The sequence below is a fragment of the Nicotiana sylvestris genome, chromosome 2 (genome assembly GCF_000393655.2).
Source record: "Nicotiana sylvestris chromosome 2, ASM39365v2, whole genome shotgun sequence".
Lineage (NCBI taxonomy): Eukaryota > Viridiplantae > Streptophyta > Magnoliopsida > Solanales > Solanaceae > Nicotiana > Nicotiana sylvestris.
In genome coordinates, this window is record NC_091058.1 from 92,837,042 (window position 1) to 92,858,076 (window position 21,035).

Below are 21,035 nucleotides of genomic sequence, written 5' to 3' on the forward strand. Positions count from 1 at the left end.
AGAATACATGGGAGAGGGGAACAAACCTCAAAGCCTACAAGAGCCTAATTGAAGATTATATTGCAAGTAAGGCACCGAGGACGTCGCCAACTCAGGTGGGGGAGAATGTCATGGGCGGCTTTCCAGCCATGCCCCATGACCCCTTGGGCGCACCCCGTGGCGTCCTAGCAAGCCTCCAATTGCCTAAAGCCACGGACGTCCCCGTGGTCTTGGCCTCGCCAAGTGACAAGCGCACATGTGCCTCTGTCACCCCACCGATATCCCTCGCTAGCGCCCAGCCGCAGGCAGATGCCAACAACGCCGCGCGCCCAGACAACGCCCCATGCGCCGACCGTGATGCCAAAGATGCTGCTGCTGACAACGGACCTGTTTCTGCCTTGTAGAAAACTAAGTCCTTTTCATTGTAAATATAGAGTAGTTTTATTTCATGTACTTCCATTATGTTTCTCTAGCTTAGTCAAGTCTAGTCTTGTAGCTTTGGTTTATTTTTTTAAGCATTATTAGGGGGATCAAACAATCAAGCTTTCTAGCAAGCAAACAATTCTCTGTATTGGTGTCTCTCCCCCTCGACACCTGTTGCTTTTTGTAATAGCTTTCATTAATGCAATCAAGCTTTCTCTCATTCTCAATTATTTCTGTTCTCTCAATTGCTCTTGACATTGGTTTTTCCGTATGACACTGACAATCTAGTCTAGCGTACGGAGGGGACCTCAGCTGGCGGACAGTAACTGCACTGACATCAGTTGCTTAGCTTTACGTCGCCCTTCCAAAGAATCTCAGGAAGGCGCCACGTAACACAACACATGAAGACTGATGTAATATACCATGTTGTCTCATGTAGGACTGAAATAACTCTGACATGTATTCTTTAGCGTTATCACTCCTTAGAGTACGTACTGAAGCATTGAATTGAGTTTTGACTTCAGCACAAAAGGCAGAAAAATGAGTAAACACTTCAGAGCGGCTCTTCATAAAGTAAATTCAAGTCATTCGAGAAAAATCATCTACAAAAGTGACAAAATACTTATGCCCAGTTTTAGAAACAACCGGACATGGTCCCCAAACATCAGAATGGACTAACTCAAAAGCTGACTCAGCTCGCTTATTAACCCTTGGACTTAACGAGATGCGATGGTGTTTTGCAAATTGACATGACTCACAATCCAATGATGAAATATTCTGAAACTGAGGACAGAGCTTCTTTAACGAAGGCAAAGAGGGATGTCCAAGTCAATAATGTGCTTCAAAAGGAGACACGATACTAGAGCACGCAACAGACCTTGACTCCCATTCATCAAGGATGTAGAGATCACCAGATATATATCCTTTACCAATAACCTACATCGTCTTAAGATCTAGAATCAAACAATGATCGGGAAAGAATGCACCACAACAAGTTGATCCATCAGCTACAATAACCGGAGAGGGTGCTTTATGTGAGCGAAAGCTAGAAAAAATATTTGGATTACCTGTCATGTGATTTGTGGCACCTGAATCGATCACCCATTTATTGGAAGAGGTGATAAGACATGTTTTATCTGACCAACAAAGGCAGTAACTGGAGAAGATTTTTTAACTGATTTATGATATTGAAGGAATTTTAGAAACTCATCCGAAACCAAGATTGTTGGACTAGGAGTTGTTGCATTATTATTCTTTACCATCATTTTTCCTTTCAATAACAAACTGATTAAACTAACAGAGGTCCCCGAAGCTAAAAGATACCCAAACAGATTCTGGTAGATACGGAATCAACAATCTATTGAACAGGATTTAACTTTAATAATCCACTCAACCAAATCAGAGAACCAAACGAATTTGTCCCCAACTCAAACAAAATCAGAGACCAACAAAGTTTCTGATAAGGAAAGACCCATCAGACAATATCAAGTCACTAATCGATCACCACAGTGAGTCAAAAATAAAGATGCAAGCTTCTTACACAGGCAGCCTCCAGGAAAAATACCACAGAATTAAAGAAATCGAATAACCAATAAACCAAACACAAACCTGACCAAACAAAGTAGAAAAAAATCTGGTATGAGGTTGTTCTTTGCCAAAATGTAATTCTATGATCAGAGAAACACCACAAGTCAACTGGAAATATCAAAAAGACCTCAAATTAGCTTCCGGCCAAGGAATTTCCGGTAGCGGATTCGACTCAGCTCCGATGAGCAGTAGACTTGCTCTGATACCCAGAGACAATAGAGAAATCTTTCTTGTTTGTATTCAAGAAGTAACAAGTATATATACAAGTACATAGAGCCCTAACTATGGAAAGAATCAAAAAGGAAATCTTATAAATCTGTTGTGAATCCCTATAATTATGCTAGCTATGTATATTACATAAGATTATGTCTACATTCATTATCTAACAAGAAGATTTTAAACTTTCTTCTTTGGATTGCAGGCCTTAACGTAGGAGTTGCTGTACTTGCCGGCATTGGCATTGGATGGCTAATCTTCTTCTGCAAACAAAAGAGAAAGCGGATTGCAGCACAGGCTTCACCTATCCAAACCGAAAAGAAAGATCTTCCAATTTTATGTTCAAGCAATGGCCTGACTTCTTCTTCTCCTAATTCTTCAACCACTTTCACCAGAAGCATTCCCTCTTATCCCTCTTCCAAATCTGAAGCTGATTACGGGAGGGGAAGCTCCTACTTTTGGGCGCATGTCATCAGCTTCGCTGAACTTGAAGAAGCCACGGATAATTTTGATCAATCTAAAGAACTTGGAGATGGTGGTTTTGGCGTCGTGTACTATGGTATGTACTGCAAACTCCTGATTGCATATTATTATTTTGGTAAGAGAGCCTCCTAACAATTTTAGTAATTGTTAATCATGCAAGCTCCGTGATGGTCGTGTGGTTGCAGTCAAGCGCTTGTATGAGAACAATTTCAAGCGTGTAGAGCAGTTCATGAATGAAGTTGAGATTTTAACTAAGTTCCGCCACCAGCACCTCGTGACATTATACGGGTGCACATCAAAACGAAGCCGAGATTTACTGCTTGTTTATGAGTACATATCAAACGGGACAGTGGCAGATCATCTGCATGGAAATCGGGCCAAATCTGGTTTACTCTCTTGGCCTGTCCGAATGAACATAGCCATTGAGACTGCTGATGCTCAGGCTTATCTCCACTCCTCAATTATAATACGCCGTGATGTCAAAACCAACAACATTCTATTAGACAATGATTTCCATGTGAAAGTTTCTGATTTTGGGCTATCAAGATTGTTCCCAAATAATGTCACACGTCTCTACTGCTCCACAGGGTACACTCAAAACACTTTTCTATCTTGGCATTTGGTAGATCAGATTGACCACAAAGAGAACTTTGGTCATTTTAGCCGCTCAATGAACTTAGTTGATCTTATGCAGTCTTAATGGAGCATCTATAAGCAGTTTTTCTGTTGTTTTGCTGAAGGAGTAGGTGAAACCCTCCCTAGGATGTGTGCCCTATTACTTTTTTATCTGAACAGCAGCTATAGTTTTCTGAGATTTCTTTTTTGACAGCATAGTGAGTGTACTAAGAGCTACGGTTTTGTAAATGACTCTTTGGTGATTAGTAAAATAATTTAGTTACAAAAAAAATCATTAAATTATAAAGGAAACACTTAGCCCCCTATAAGCCAGCAATTTGATGTCAAATTTCATTTAGATGAATCAGAAATTCGAATTTCCCAATGTTCCATTTGTTATCTTTCATTTCCAATTTAAAGTATGGCATGAAGCTGGTTGATCTACAGTAATGAGGTGGTTCGATACGCTTTACGCACGCAGAGTGCTAGTAGGGCTAAGACAGAATAATTGGGTCTCTGGGCCTGGATTACCTGCAAATTTATTTAATCATCTAGCCGGACTTACTATATGACAGGGAACTTCTTGGTGTCTTTATGTAAGTGCTTTATGGTCTTTGCCTATGTTTAGTTCACACATACTGGCAAGGAGGAGGAGCTATCATATGTTTTGTGTTGTGGATTACGGGACAATGTAAACTTGCCGCATTATATCTTTGATGCATAGAGTAAGTCATTTATGGTCGGAATTGAGCTCTATGGTGTTTTTTTTCCATCTGTTTTTGATAAGTTAAGCGTGCCTACTCACTCCAGATTTTGGATATAGTAATGTCTTCATTGGCAACAGTTGCCCTCTGTTGGAACATAAATTCTAAAGGTCATTCTTTTGGTTTGTGCAGGATTTTGTTTTAGTTTGACACGGATAAAGAATGCATCAAAAGAACCAGAATTGGTGTACCATATTGTCAAGGGGACTTTTGAGAGAGTGGTGTTCAGCCCGAATATGTGTGCTAAAGCTTAGACACTGACGTTGAACCTCTTCTAGTATGTTTCCAGCTCAGAACTTGATTTGATTTCTTGTATATAATATGTTCTCTCCTAACTTGGATCTTGAAAACTCTAATCAATATAAAATCTGCTTTAGAAATTTGAAAGGGTGACCGCTGCCTACTGGGATTGTTTTCGACTTTAGATATCAGTACTCTCTTATCTTCAAGTGAATTTAAAGTTAAAGGTTAATGAATGGTGTGGTGAATTGAAAAAGAATCAGATAGAAGAATGACATCAGCTATTGAGAAAATGTCGGAAAAGGCAGGGTCCAGCGCCGAGGAAATGCCAAGTTTTTTTGGCAGAATGCGGAAACAAGAGTCTTATACTAGTAGTTGCTCATCGTGACTTGTTTCTATGGCTTTAGGCATGGAAGGCGACTGATTGCTCTGCGCATTGTTTGTTGTGAATATAACATGGAGTGATTGTGCTGGTCCATTACTTTCCCATCATTGCTCTTTACCTTAAATTTCCCTTTCCCTTACTTTCTCTTTTTTCTTTCTTTGCTTTTACTGTCTCTGCGCAAATCTTTCTATATTCCCGTACCCCGTCAAACTATTAAACGCAAGACATGTATCTTTATACATAAAATTATTTAGTCATGTTACGTATCTTTATGTTAATTTATAAACTGCTAAGGTTAAGTTAATTGATTTGACATAAACGTCGAGTGCAGATAAATTTATTCCTGTATTCCTTCTAAATATTTTAAACTGAAAACATCAAAATTGGATACATTCAACATTCTCATGTGTGTATTACTTTAGTGCTTACAGTTTAATAAAATAGCAGCTTGTCAAATATTCTAGGTGATTATATTCTTACCAAGTAAAGAAATGGTTATAATTCAATTATGTATCATTCTCTTCATCACGTTCATTATAGTGAGTAGTTAAGCATTATTCTCTTGATTATTCGGAGCTGTCGAGAGGACTTAATTGCTATGGCTAGCTAAGTTGCGCGGCGTAGTGTTTCTTTGCGTACAAGAAAAACATTTTTAACTTTTTGACGTCTTTCGAAGTTTCAATCATACGGGGCACTACTTCTTTACCTGAAAAAAGTAGTAGTACTATATTTCTTGGGTCTCTTTTCCTTTTGATTTTCGTCTTATTGTGAAAGACTTAACCACCTCTTCCTGTCTTCCATCCGATTTCCTTTTCAACTCCGTACATACTACCATTACGTTGGCAGAGCACAAAAACAAAAATGTTATAAAATAAAGACCGTAAAGTAAAGACAAGTATAGAGAGAAATTGTTATATTATTCGAATTCAAACTGATGTACATAATAAATTGAAATTTCTTCTATTTATAGAAGAAAGGAAGCTGATGTGTAAGCTGTTACTATACCAGATATGGATAATCTTCTACTGAGAGCAATGTTTATCCATAACGGAGTACTGAAAGGATAAGCTTATTATACCCGATATGGATAATCTTCTACCGGGGGTAATGTTTATCCATAACTGGGTACTGAAAGGATAAGCTTATTATACCCGGTATGGATAATCTTCTACCGGGGGTAATATTTATCCATAACCGGGTACCGAAGTGATAAGCTTCTATTTCCAATAGAGTACTAAATAGATAAGCATATTTACGGTGGAGTCTCATATGGATAAGCTTCTTCAGAAGCTTATTTACAACGGAGTACTAAATGAACATCCATAATATAATATATTTATAACACTCCCCTTGGATGTTCATTAAAATATAATGTGCCTCATTAAAACCTTACTAGGAAAAACTACGTGGGAAAAAATCCCAGTGAAGGAAAAAGAGTACACATATTTAGTAAGACGCATTGCTAGGTGCCTCATTAAAAACCTTATAAGGAAAACCCCATGGGAAAAAACCTTAGTAAGGGAAAAAGAGTGCATCGCGTATTTTACTCCCCCTGATGAAAACCTTGTTTCAAATATTTGAGTCTCCGCATTCCAATCTTGTATACCATCTTCTCAAAAGTTGAAGTTGGCAAAGATTTAGTGAATAAATCTGCTGGATTATCACTTGAACGGATTTGTTGCACATCAATGTCACCACTTTTCTGAAGATCGTGTGTGTAGAATAATTTTGGTGAAATGTGCTTCGTTCTATCTCCTTTTATAAATCCTCCCTTCAATTGGGCTATGCATGCAGCATTGTCTTCGTATAAAATTGTGGGTCTTTTCTCACATTCCAAACCACATTTTTCTCGAATAAAATGAATTATTGATCTCAACCATACGCATTCCCTACTTGCTTCATGAATAGCTATTATCTCAGCGTGATTTGAAGAAGTAGCAACAATAGATTGCTTTGTGGAGCGCCATGATATGATAGTACCTCCATATGTAAATACGTAGCCGGTTTGAGATCGAGCTTTATGGGGATCAGATAAATAACCTGCATCTGCATAACCAACAAGGTCTGCACTATCTTTGTTAGCATAAAACAAACCCATATCAAGAGTTCCCTTTAAATATCGCAATATATGCTTAATCCCGTTCCAATGTCTCCGTGTAGGAGAAGAACTATATCTTGCTAGTAAATTAACAGAAAATGCTATGTCAGGCCTTGTAGCATTAGCAAGATACATTAGTGCACCAATTGCACTGAGATAGGGTACTTCGGGACCAAGGAGTTCCTCGTCCTCTTCTGGAGGTCGGAACAAATCCTTATTCACTTCAAGTGATCGAACAACCATTGGTGTACTCAATGGGTGCGCTTTGTCCATGTAAAAGCGTTTTAAGACCCTTTCTGTATAGGCAGATTGATGGATAAAGATCCCGTCTGCTAAATGTTCAATTTGCAGACCAAGACAAAGTTTTGTCTTTCCAAGATCTTTCATCTCAAATTCTTTCTTAAGATATTCAATTGCCTTTTGGAGCTCTTCTGGAGTTCCAACAAGATTTATGTCATCAACATAAACAGCAAGTATAACAAATTCTTGATGCCATTTTCTTTATAAAAATACATGGACAAATAACATCATTTATGTAACCTTCTTTCAGCAAATATTCACTAAGGCGATTATACCACATGCGCCCAGATTGCTTTAAACCGTACAAAGATCTTTGTAATCTGATTGAATACATTTCCTGAGATTTTGCTTCAGGCATTTTAAATCCTTCAGGGATTTTCATATAAATTTCATTATCAAGTGAACCGTACAGATAAGCTGTAACTACATCCATTAGATGTATTTCAAGCTTTTCATGTAGTGCTAAACTGATGAGATATCGAAATGTTATGGCATCCATAACAGGTGAATATGTTTCATCAAAATCGACTCCAGGTCGTTGTGAGAATCCTTGTGCAACAAGGCGAGCTTTGTATCTTTCAACTTCATTTTTATCATTCCTTTTTCGCACAAAAACCCATTTATGACCAACTGGTTTTATACCAGCAGGTGTTTGGACTACTGGTCCAAAGACCTCTCTTTTAGCAAGTGACTTCAATTCCGATTGAATTGCCTCTTGCCATTTTGGCCAATCAGATCTTTGTCGACATTCTTCGACAGATCGAGGTTCAAGATCCTCACTATCTTGCATAATATTAAGTGCAACATTATATGCAAAAATATTATCCACCACTATTTCAGATCGATTTAAATTAATCCCATCACCGATCGAACTTATTAAAAGTTCCTCACTCACATGAGCTTCGGGTTCATTGATTTCTTCAGGAATCTCAGAACTAATCAGATTTTGGGTCTCTTCAGGAGATCCCTTCATAGTATCGTTTTGATCATTTGTCGATTTTCTTTTTCGAGGATTTCGATCCTTAGAACCCAAAGGCCTACCACGCTTCAGGCGTGCTTTAGGTTCACTAGCTCTCATGCTAGTAGATGGTCCTACTGGGACATCAATTCGGATAGGCACATTCTCTGCTGGGATATGTGACTTAGTTATCCTTTTCAAATCAGTAAATGCGTCTGGCATTTGATTTGCTATATTCTGTAAATGGATGATCTTCTGGACCTCCTGATTACATATAGGGGTACGGGGATCAAAGTGAGATAATGATGAAATTTTCCACACAATTTCTCTTTTGATTTCCTTTTTCTCTCCCCCTAATTGTGGAAAATTTGTTTCATCAAACCGACAATCTGCAAATCGAGCAGTAAATAAATCTCCTGTCAATGGTTCAAGATAGCGAATAATAGAGGGTGATTCAAACCCAACATATATTTCTATCCTTCTTTGTGGTCCCATCTTACTACGTCGTGGTGGTGCTATTAGTACATATACAACACATCCGAAAATTCGTAGATGGGCAATATTTGGTTCATGACCAAAAACTAATTGTGACAGAGAATATTTATTATAATGTGTCGGTCTGAGACGGATAAGTGATGCTGCATGCAAGATAGCATGGCCCCAAGCAGTAGTGGGCAATTTTGTTTTCATAAGTAGTGGTCTTGCTATCAATTGCAGGCGTTTAATAAATGACTCTGCAAGGCCATTTTGAGTATGAACATAAGCTACAGGATGTTCAACTTTTATCCCAACGGATAGACAATAATCATCAAAAGCTTGAGATGAGAATTCTCCAGCATTATCAAGGCGAATAGCCTTTATAGGATAATCTGGGAATTGTGCCCTTAATCGAATTATTTGGGCTAATAGCTTTGCAAACGCCAGGTTGCGAGATGATAGTAGGCACACATGAGACCATCTTGAAGATGCATCTATTAGGACCATAAAATATCTAAACAACCCACTTGGTGGGTGAATAGGTCCACATATATCCCCATGTATACGCTCTAAAAAGGCAGGGGATTCAATACCAACCTTCATTGGTGATGGTCTAGTGATCATTTTTCCTTGATAACAAGCATCACAAGAAAATTCGTCATTTGTAAGAATCTTCAAGTTCTTTAATGGATGCCCACTCGAATTTTCAGTAATTCGTCTCATCATTATTGATCCGGGATGGCCCAAACGGCCATGCCAAAGCACAAAAGTATTTGAATCCGTAAACTTCTGGTTTACGATAGAGTGTGCTTCAATTGTACTAATTTTTGAATAGTATAAGCCAGAAGATAAAGTTGGTAACTTTTCTACAATGCATTTCTGGCCAGAAATATTCTTTGTAATACAAAGATATTCCCTGTTCATTTCATCTATTGTCTCAACATGATACCCATTTCGGCGGATATCTATAAAACTCAACAAGTTTCTTCGGGACTTGGAGGAGAACAATGCATTGTCTATAATAAGTTTTGTTCCCTTAGACAGAAATATTATGGCTCTTCCGGAGCCTTCAATCAAACTTATATTACCAGAAATTGTTGAAACATTTGCTTTTTCCTTATGCAAATAAGAAAAGTATTTCTGATCGTTGAATATGGCATGAGTTGTTCCACTATCAATAACACAAATATCTTCATGATTTGTCTTTGATCCAAACATAATTTGAGGGTTATCCATATTCTTCAAAATAACATAAATAAAATATATTATAGTAAACATCATTATCAAAGCATAACTTTTATTTATGTACAACAATTACATAACCATACTATCTATTACAAACAACAAAAATTAAAATATTTACATTTCTACAGATTCACTACCGATTACATGACTTGTTTCTCCTTCTGGGAGTGCAAAGTAATCAGCTACATCCAAATGCATGAAGTCTAAATTATCTTCAGAAATAAAATTTGCTTCAGCATTTTTCTCTGTCTTCTTCAGGGAGGCTTGATAAAGCTCAACCAGGTGCTTTGGCGTACGACAAGTACGTGACCAGTGCCCTTTTCCTCCACATCTATAGCATGCATTTTCTGCATTTGGCGCTTGCACCGCTTCATGCTTTTGTTCCTTCCTTTTCCACTGCTGGTGGTGAGGAGGCTTCTTTGGTGCATTATTATTACCATGATTGGGGTTTCTTCCCCGACCACGGCCATGACCACGACTGGGGCCACGACCTCTTCCACGTTTAGCTTGGTGGAAGTTCGTCTCATTCACTTCAGGGAATGGACAAGAACCAATAGGTCGGCTTTCATGATTTTTCATTAATAGCCCATTATGTTGCTCTGCTATAAGAAGATGTGAGATAAGTTCAGAATACTTTTTAAATCCCATCTCTCGATATTGCTGCTGCAGGAGCATATTCGAGGCATGAAAAGTGGTGAAAGTTTTCTCCAACATATCATGATCAGTAATATTATCACCACATAATTTCAATTGGGAAATAATTCTGAACATAGCAGAATTATACTCACTGATAGATTTAAAATCTTGTAGCCTTAGATGAGTCCAATCATAACGTGCCTGTGGAAGAACGACCATCTTCAGGTGGTCATATCTATCTTTCAAATTATTCCACAGTATGACTGAATCTTTAATAGTGAGATATTCCATTTTCAGGCCCTCATCAAGATGATGGCGTAGAAATATCATTGCTTTGGCACGGTCTTGGTTTGATGCCTGATTTTATCCTTGATGGTGTCTGCCAGACCCATCGCATCAAGATGAATTTCAGCATCAAGCACCCAAGATATGTAGCTTTTGCCCGATATATCCAGGGCTACAAATTCAAGTTTAGAAAGATTTGACATTATTTAGGAAAAGAAAGTTCTTACCTCTAATACTTTCAAAGTATTTGCTCGAGATGTTAGAGTCTCGTGCTGATAACGTGTTATAAAATAAAGACTGTAAAGTAAAGACAAGTATAGAGAGAAACTGTTATATTATTCGAATTCAAATTGATGTACATAATGAACTGAAATCCCTTCTATTTATAGAAGAAAGAAAGCTGTTGTGTAAGCTGCTACTATACCAGATATGGATAATCTTCTACTGAGAGCAAATGTTTATCCATAACGGAGTACTGAAAGGATAAACTTATTATACCCGATATGGATAATCTTCTACCGGGGGTAATGTTTATCCATAACTGGGTACTAAAAGGATAAGCTTATTATACCCGGTATGAATAATCTTCTACCGGGGGTAATATTTATCTATAACTGGGTACCAAAGTGATAAGCTTCTTCAGGAAGCTTATTTCCAATAGAGTACTAAATAGATAAACATATTTACGGTGGAGTCCCATATAGATAAGCTTCTCTTCTTATTTACAACGGAGTACTAAATGAACATCCATAATATAATATATTTATAACAAAAAGGTATTTTAGGTACTGCTTTTCATTTGACTGACTGTTTTAACTTTAACTTGATGACGCAAAAAATGGGAAAGAAAATGTCAAATTATCTGAAAAAGTGTACAGATGGGATTATATTGACGTGTTCCATTAACTCTCTCTCATTCTTCTGTTTGACCTAATCGGACAATCTTGATAATTGATGCTCTCCAATTTAATAGTAATGCTTACGTTAGCCCTTTGTCATTCCCTCGGCTAGCAATTAGTGCAAAATTAAAAACAAGAAAGGAAAGAAAAGACTTTTATCGTACAACATTTTCTCTTTGGCTGGATCTTCCAACTTGCCGCACCTGTCTCATGCTTTTGGTCCGAACATTGGCAAGAATAACAACCTTCAATGCATATTCCTACCGAGATTTTAGCCCCTTTTTTTCCTTAAAAAATGCCTTTTCCTAACAAGTATCAACATTTCTCTTTCTTTCTCGTTTTAGCCAGCTGCAAACATGTCTATGATGTGTATAAAACGTGAGGAATATATAATATTTGGCTTTGGGAACCGACTATATTCTCGTCATAGTGGTTGATACACCTTATTACAATGTTTTGGGTTATCTTGAACTGTCTCTTTTTTTGTTTAAACATTCGGTGTTTGAAATTTACTATCCAGACTAATTTAAATTGCATTGCATAAATTTGTTGAAGAAATAAACGTGTCAAGTTTTCCACCTCAACAATCCAAAAACTCAAACTCAAAACTTCTAATTAAGGAGTAAAATCCTACCACACCATCTATTTTGAAGTTGTTGAAGTTACATAGGACCATTTCTACTTCGTGTATTTGTACAATGGTTAAAATAATCAAAGCTTCGTTACCTTCTTCTGTGGTTGGTAAACTATTTATGCTTTTGTTTGAATAACTCATTTTAAAAAAATGCAATTTATGATTTTTTGGACAGAATGTAGTACAGTATATTCTGGCACCCATAGCTGTGAATGACTTTAAGGTCTTACATACTATAAAAAGTAGCCGTCAGTATTTTGTCGACATTTCACACACAAAAAACACACACTAAAAAAAACAAATCCGAAAACTCCAACGTTCTACAATATCCCTCTCCCATCTCTCCAACAACTTTCAATTTTCTACGCGCCTCCCTTATCCTCCACGCGCCGCCCTGAAGAAGAAAAAGATAAGAAAAAGTGAGTTGCTTTTATGATTGGTGTAGTAGCATTTAGTTAAAATGGGGGGAGTGACTTCTTCTATCGCCGCTAAGTTCGCCTTCTTCCCACCAAATCCGCCGTCCTACACGGTGGTCGCCGACGACGGTCATCTCAGCATACCTGAGGTAGCGAGGAGGGATGAGGTAGACGTATTGAAACTTCGTACTCGCCGTGGAAATGAAATCGCGGCCGTTCATGTGAAGCATCCAAAGGCATCCGCTACTATGTTGTACTCTCATGGTAATGCGGCTGACTTGGGTCAGATGTTTGAACTCTTTGTTGAATTGAGCCTCCGTCTACGTGTCAATCTCATCGGGTAATTAGAGCTTCCATTTTTAGCAGAATAATATCTGCCAATTAAGTACCTTTTTTTTTTCAAAATTTTTATCTAGTTTGTTTTCTCTTTTATTTTTGCTATCTGATCTTAAGCTAAAGTTTATCTTTTTTTTTTTTTTTTCGGATTTCTATTTCTATTTTGACTTTTTTTAGTTCTAATTTTCTGGAATCCAACTATTGGAAATACAGCTTGTGCAGTAACTGAGATGTTGTTCCATCTGTGGATCACTTTTTTCTTGAATAAGGATGAACTTAGAAATTATATGAATATGAAAGAAAAATACTTAAGTTTTGGAGCCAAGCACAGGCGGAGCTAGGATTTGAGACTTATGGCTTTTGATTTCTAAATCTTTTAAGTTATTATGTTCTAAATTAATAATTTGTACATATTCAATAAATTTCTTAAGACAAATACATGGTTCATAGTCGGTTCAGCCAAACCCGTAGGTTCTACTTTCCCTCCGCCTTTGGAGCCAAGGCATTTAATTGAGTACTAATAAGGAATCTAAGTAAAACAACATCATCAATTGTGAATTTTGTTGAGATGTAATAGCATTGAAGAGAGTTTGAGGAATTTTTTTGTTTTAATCTATCGTGCATGCTACGGTCAAACACGTATCTGGAACATATTTTCATGGGTATTCAATGTCTCAATCAGTATTGATGCTCTTTGCAGAGAATCTGGAATATAAGCACGGGTCTTCCTGATATCTTTTTGAGGAAGATACTCAGTAAAATGTTATGTTCAACAAAATTTTATTGATGAATCTCTCTCTCTCTCTCTCTCTAGTTTTATTTTAGTAACCATTTCTTGTGCTTCAATTCTTTTCTCTTGAATGTCAAATTAAATAGTAGGATTGTCTTTTGATGTCTCAGACTCTCCTGACTTTCTCATATGGTTTCTTGTTTAGGTATGATTACTCTGGATACGGACAGTCAAGTGGAAAGGTTAGATACCTGCTTCCTTGGTCATATAATTGACAGCTTCTTGTTTTCATTGTTCATAAACAAAGCTGGGACAAAGAGAAAAAACTTACTGCCTTCACCTGTTTCAGTTTGTTGCTTGTTTAATGACATGATTAGCAGGAAGAATATGTCAGCTGTTGTGAAAACTCACTTTTTCGACCAGCTCTAGAACTTGCATTGATACTTGTTATTGGAGGAGTGTGATAGTAGAACTTTAATTTTTACCTTTTTGGACTTTTAGTTCGGATTGGGTAGTGTGAAGGAGATAATAGAAGGACCCGTCGAACATAGTTCCGTCCTTCCAGGTCTTCCTGAGTCAAAATTTTCCCATTCAATAGCACTCTTCTCGCTGAGCAGCCCCTCGATTTCCACTTAGTGCAAGGGAGACAGAGCAAGGGGATAAGTTCTTCCAACTGCTGAGTTTGCTATAAAAACGATGTAAATCGGCTTATGTTAAGTAAGGGGGAAGGCTAGCAAAGCTTTGGTTTAAGGTCCACTTGGTTATTAAATTTTCATGAAGATTAAAAGTTAAATGCTGCCAAGATATGGTATAAGTCAGCCTTCATTCTCGTCCCCAAGCTATGTAATTGTTGTACTAGTGTTGATTTATAAGTAGGCATTTCATATTTACTAAATTCTTCCGCAACTCTCATGTAAAGATTGAAGGATTTCTTTCTTAAATTTTTCGGTTTTACACTTTCTGTAGATTTCTTATTTATCAAAAGAAACAGTAAAAAAATTGGTAGAATATGTTGATAACATCTTAAATTTACATGTATATTTCATTGAGACACTCAAACTAAAACAGTTCCAATTGAGCACCCGAACACATGATAAAATGTTTCTATTCGACACTTGTTAGGAAGATTTTGGGAAAATGGCTCTTGTTTTTTTTTTTAACGGAGCGGCTTTTTGTTTAACGGAGTGGGAGTTTGTTTTTAATTAATTGAGTTTTTTTAACTGGCTTGTCTTATTATTGTTTATTATAGCTAAGGATTATATCTGATGTGTATAATTAAAAGACATGGCATATTTTTAGTGGTTAACTTTTCCGCGTAATGGGCGGTTGAGAACACCCGCATAAGCTTTTACGTTTGACCTGAAAGTGTCCAAACACTTTATCATGTGTTCAAGTGCTCAATTGAAACATGTCTTAGTTCAAGGGTCTAAATGGAATATACTGACAAGTTTAAGGGATGGTCAATGTATTCCGCCAAAAGAATTTCTCTAGATTCCTTACATGAAATTGTAGCCTTAAAGCCCATGCAACAACAACAACATGCCCAGTATAATCGCACATAGTGGGGTTTGGAGAGGGTAGTGTGTACGCAGACCTTACGCCTACCTTGTGGAGGTAGAGATGTTGTTTCCAATAGACCCTCGACTCAGGAAGCATAAGCACCACAGTAGTAAAGAAGAAAAACAAGACGGGACAACACCGAGAAGCCATGTAAAAGTAGCATAAATAACAACAAGATAGTAAGATGATTGAAATGCAAAAAACGACAGGTAGTCAAAGAAACCTAATACCAACCAAATGCGAGAGTTCGTACTAATACTACCGATATGAATAATCTAGACTACCTAACATATTATCCTAATCCTTGACCTCCACACCTTCCTATCAAGTATCATGTCCTCGGTCAGCTGTAGCTGCGCCATGTCATGCCTAATCACCTCACCCCAACTCTTCTTCGGCCTACCTCTACCTCTCCTAAGGCCCTCCAATGTCAACCCCATACACCTCCTTACCGGAGCGTCTGTGCTTCTCCTCCTCACATGTCCAAACCATCTAAGCCTTGCTTTTCGTGTCCTCAATAGGGGCCACACCCACCTTGTTCCCGAATAATTTCATTCCTAATTCTATCTAACCTAGTGTGCCCGCACATCCATCTCAACATCCTCATATCTGCTACCTTCATCTTCTGGACATGGGAGCCTAAAGCCCATGGATGATGTCAATTTTATATCACCTCCCCTTCAGGCCTCAGATTAATCATTTGACACCATTTGTCACCCATATTGCTACATGGTCTTAAACTTTGAACTCCTAAGATTCTCTGAAGCTAAATCTTACGTTAGAGAACAGATTACTTCTCTTCTATACTTGCCCCAGTAATTTGACACTGGCAGCTTGGACAAAGATATATGGTAATATTGCCGAGGCAAATCAGTCTTCAACTGATGCTAATAATGCAGAAGAATCTTTTCCCAACCATAAGTTTGGAGGTTACCTATGTTGCTAGTGGGAGGTAGCAAGTATTCTGTGGAATTAGTCGAGATGTGGGTAAGCTGATCCGGAAACCACTATTATCACATCAAAAAAAAGGGTTTGGAGGTTACCTATACTGTATAATTAGAGATAGGTTTTCATCTATTTGACAACACCAGAAAGTCCATTTAGTATGGATATTGCTTGGGGCTTTGGTGATGTAGGAATAACCATAAAGACAATGGTTTTCTTTTCTGCGCTTGCAAATATACAAGGACTGTTCTGTACCTTCTTAGCAAGAACATACTAACATTGATTATTTAAGGTAGCATTGATTAGTCAGCAGTTATTTTAGAACACATCAAGTTCTTTCAGCACCACCTCATATGTTACCTAACCTTTAGCTTAGTTTCTCCTTTGTCATAACAACCACAAGTTGAAGCACCTTCTTACCAAATTAGTTTACGTAGTTGGGCCTGTGAAATCATCTGGACCCTGCAATGCACTTTTTGTGCTTAACTGCTAGTTTTGTTGTCTTAAAAGGGTAAAAGTCTCCTCCTTTGTTCCTCGAAAGGAATGCGCAAGGAGTAGTATTGGCAATGGACTTGTGTTTAGTCAGTAACCCTCTCTCTAATGACTAATCTCTGACCAGTAACTGCTCTATTACAGAAGCTGTTTGACATTGGCTGTCAATCAACTCTTAAACGCTTTAACGTACTTTTTTGAAATTCTCAGGGAAGAGTTCTCTTACCCCATTTGTACAATGACAATGATGTATCATTTAGTGAAACTTCCATGACAATCCGTTTCTAGAAAATCTTTTAGGCCTAACCCTCTTCATTAAATCCATTACCCATATATGAGTGAAATATTCTTCTGTTTTTTGCATCTTCTTCTGTGCTTACCAGTGCCTCTGTCGTGTGTGATATGTTGCAAAACGTATCAGATGTCTTGATTTTCTTACCAGATTTCGGTAGACCTTTCAGTAAACTTTTTGTTGCCCATTAAGTATTTTTTTGAGGGGATATTAATATTGCTTACCATCTATATCAAATGATAAGGTGAAAGACTTATGCCTTACCAAAGTTCAGATGATGGTGGAAGAGCTAAGGCCATTGTGGTTTCACCAATTTGGGTTGTACATTCTTAAAATTTATTCATGGGTTCCAAACCTGAATAAATTCTTTGCTTTTTACCCCATTTCTGTTTCTAGATGCTGGCAACCATCTAGGTGATTTGGGCATGTGAAACTTTCATTAAAATGTTGTTTTGGGCATTAAAACTTGTTTTTTTTTTCTTTATGTAATTTTTTGGCTTAATGTCATTAACAAATTTGTAAGAGACCTTGCACAGATATATAAGAAAGTTTCAGTTTGAAGTCTTGCATTTCTCATTCATTGCCTTTACTGGGAAATCGCGCGGGTTTCATATGAGTCTATTCTCTTGTTTGCTGACCACTGTTTAAATATATGATGAAATTATCCTTTCTCTGAAGCAGCCATCTGAATGTAATACGTACGCGGACATTGATGCAGTATATAAATGCCTAAAGGAGCAATATGGGGTCAAAGATGAACAGCTAATACTCTATGGTCAATCTGTCGGCAGTGGCCCAACCATTGATCTTGCATCACGAGTACCCAATTTACGAGCTGTTGTCTTACATAGTCCAATATTGTCCGGTGTAAGAGTTTTGTACCCTGTCAAGCGGACATATTGGTTTGACATTTACAAGGTGAAATACTCTCAATGGTTATCAGTAATTATTTTTCCATCTCCACATATAACATCCTATTTTGTTATTCCAATTTATTTTCAGAATGTTGACAAGATTTGTGCGGTGAATTGTCCTGTTCTGGTCATTCATGTAAGCTTTCCTTCTTTCAAATGTTTAATCCCTCTATTCTATAATTTTGAATCTCTTTCAAATTCAATATACTTACAAAGACCTTGCAGTGGAGGTTGGTCTGGGGAAGGTGGTGGGGAAGCTATTCTTTTACTGGTTAATACAATTACTGTAGACCTTTCCGCGTTTATACCGCCCAAAGGTTCTGCCTGTCTTGTGCGTTCAAGAATTAGTAGATAATTTCTAAATGAATAGAAGACTCTCAATTGATTGGTCAGTGTCATAAGGTTGTATAAATGTTCAGTGCAAAAGGCATGTAGCGGGACCACAGGATCTGATCTAGTAGGAGCTTGCCTGTTGGATCCCTGTGAACTGAGTTTGCAATAGGAAGTCCCGAAGAACTTTTACATGTGTGACATAAATTCTTCTGTTGATTATTGGAAATGTGAATAACCTGGTTTTGAATTAATAACAAATACTTATCATTTTTTTTTTGGGGGGGGGGGGGGGCTCTTTAAGTGTGGGTGGATGCACTTCAACCTCAGCTAACGCTGATCATGTCGATAAGTTGCTAGAGTGTACTTTTCACAATCCAATAGGTTCTTAATTTCTGTTGACCGAAAGGATCAGCTGATGAATCTAGCCTACAGCTGATGGAACTATTTTTCTGGCAAACCTAATCTAATGAAAGACTTTTTATAGGGTAATGCATTCCCAGCATATCAAGTCAACTTTTCCACAAGGTTTCGTTCTGCATCAAGGATAGAATCTGATCCTACAGTGACTTGTTTTCGTGGTCACTCATCTGAACATAACCTTTTAGTAGTTTTCCCTGCAAGCTTCCCATCACTTTGAACCTTTTACTCAAGGGATTTTAACATTTACATGTATAGGGAACAGCTGATGAAGTTGTTGATTGCTCCCATGGAAAACAGCTGTGGGAGCTATGCAAGGAAAAATATGAACCTTTGTGGATAAATGGAGGTGGGCATTGCAATCTTGAACTTTACCCAGAGTACATCAAACATCTAAAGAAATTTGTTATTGGTCTTGGCAAACCAAAGCCTGCCGCTAATGGCTCCCAAAAAGCATCAACAGAGTCTGACAACCAGAGTAAACCTGCCGAAACTGTCGCCACAGACACATTTGACCTGAAAACTGATCCTCCTGAAATTTCAAGGAACAGTTTGGACAGTCGACTTGAAAAGACTAAGAAGTCAAACAAACCCGAGAAGTCTCGGATGAGCACAGATCGTGTTGACAGGTTCAGGAGAAGAAAGGGATTAGTGTGGTAATTCCTTAAATACACAGGGAAAATACCTTTAATTAATCATCAGTAACCCGCCCAAGAAGGTAACGTGTGCCTGTTTATGCAACAAGGGATGAGCCTCTAACTGCAGTCACTGTGAGTGTAATTGTAGCTGTAAATGGTTGAGTTATCTGTGTCATCAAGAGATGAAGTGGTGACGGAGAAATAAGGTAAGTAATGCATCCCTTTTTCCCATGTAAAATCAAATGTGACATTTTGACATGAAAAGCTTGTAGTTTTATTCTCTTATGAGCTTCCATACTTGTATATTTGCAAAAGGCTATGCAAGATGTGCAACTGTAAGTGGCATAAACTCCTGGATGCCTCATCACCAGTGAGTAACTGTTGGCTATGGAAACTCGTTCCATAATTTCATCACAGTCTCCTCTGAACTCTCTCAAATATTAGCTGTGACTTTTTAACTACTGTCGCTGGAATTATCTCAAAATTAGCTGCGTCATATTTTTCTTGCTTTTCTCCTAAAGCTGTATTGTATTGAGGTCGGAATTTGCTTCTGGTCCTGACTATCCTACCAATGCCACTTTTCTGTCATCTCCGAGGACTCTCCTATGGTATTAACATGATAATTAAAAGGCTTATGATATAAAAGAATAAGAAAATATATTCCATAGAAATACAGCTTGGAATATTTTTAGTGTGTCGCTGGACATCCTTTAAAAGTAGGTCATTGATTAAGTTTCCAACTATAAGCATTTTAGCTCCCTGCCCCTGGTAATTCTGTTTGCCTAAGGTTACCTTAAAAGTTGAAAAGGCACAGGTGTGAAAGTAGTTCATTCTATTCCACCTCGATCTTCATTACTGCCGATAGTCTAATGAATCACAATCATAGAAGGAGAGCCGGTGGAGCTGGCCATGGTTCAATGCGCGTGGAAAATTTGTTTAGAAGTTTGGACAAGCTAATCTTATCACTTTTGGTGGCCATCTAAATTTTTGAATGAGTCATATTGAGTAAGAAAGCTGGAGAGAATATATTTGGTACTTATAATTTGTCGCATAATTTAATTTTCAAGAAAATGTTCCCTTCAGAAAAATCGTGTTATGGTTTTGGTTGTTTAAATTGTAAAGTTGTTATGTATATCATCAAATAGGAGAAAACAACTTACTCGCGGCCATTCTTGCCTATATCACCAATTACCATCGTCAGCCTCGATCGCAGCGTTTACTACGATTAAGAACGTACATCCAAGTGAATACAGAAAATGAGTGAGAAAATTATCTTTTATGCCGTGGAAAATAATGTTCTCGCCATAACAAACACGGTTTGACATCAAGTTCAGAAAAGTAAAACAAGTCAATTTTTCTGGGTGCCAACATTTAATGGTGCATGCATCGACTTAGGGTCACAGAGGAATCTTCCTAACAGTGCTCTTAATATGGAAAAAGTCGAGTGAAAGCAGCGTAGTCAAGGTGGAAGCAGAACATCCGCTGTCTTCATTTGGCGAGGGGGAATAGCAAGTTTTAAGACAGAAAAGAAGAAAAAAGACTTGAACAGAGCTTCCTCTAAAACGATGTGGTCAAATCTCCACTCAACTGTTATCCAGTTTATCATTCTAGGCCTTCTTCATATGCCCATATCGCTTTGTCAAGATGACGAGCGATTCAGAAGTTGTAGTGAGTAGAGCCGTCAATATGGGCATGGCCGGGCTAGCCCAACCCAGCTCACGTGGGCTTTAGCAATTGA

At 37.8% G+C, this 21,035-nt stretch overlaps 1 protein-coding gene across 1 annotated transcript; it reads left to right on the forward strand.

Moving 5' to 3' along the window:
* The first annotated feature begins 11,868 nt into the window (after positions 1-11,868).
* LOC104235250 (uncharacterized) lies at positions 11,869-19,758 on the forward strand. Its single transcript, XM_009788972.2, has 5 exons — positions 11,869-12,980; positions 13,912-13,948; positions 17,677-17,913; positions 17,998-18,045; positions 18,918-19,758. The coding sequence occupies exons 1-5, from the start codon at positions 12,685-12,687 to the stop codon at positions 19,317-19,319; spliced, it is 1,020 nt and encodes a 339-aa protein (XP_009787274.1). The 5' UTR covers positions 11,869-12,684; the 3' UTR covers positions 19,320-19,758.
* Positions 19,759-21,035: the final 1,277 nt, after the last annotated feature.

What these genes read in the sequence shown, in the direction of transcription:
- LOC104235250 (XM_009788972.2), top strand. Translation starts at nt 12,685, where the DNA reads ATGGGGGGAGTGACTTCTTCTATCGCCGCTAAGTTCGCCTTCTTCCCA. An exon ending in ATTGGTTTGACATTTACAAG is followed by an intron (nt 17,914 to 17,997) that starts GTGAAATACTCT and finishes ATTTATTTTCAG; the next exon opens with AATGTTGACAAGATTTGTGC. An exon ending in GTCCTGTTCTGGTCATTCAT is followed by an intron (nt 18,046 to 18,917) that starts GTAAGCTTTCCT and finishes TTACATGTATAG; the next exon opens with GGAACAGCTGATGAAGTTGT.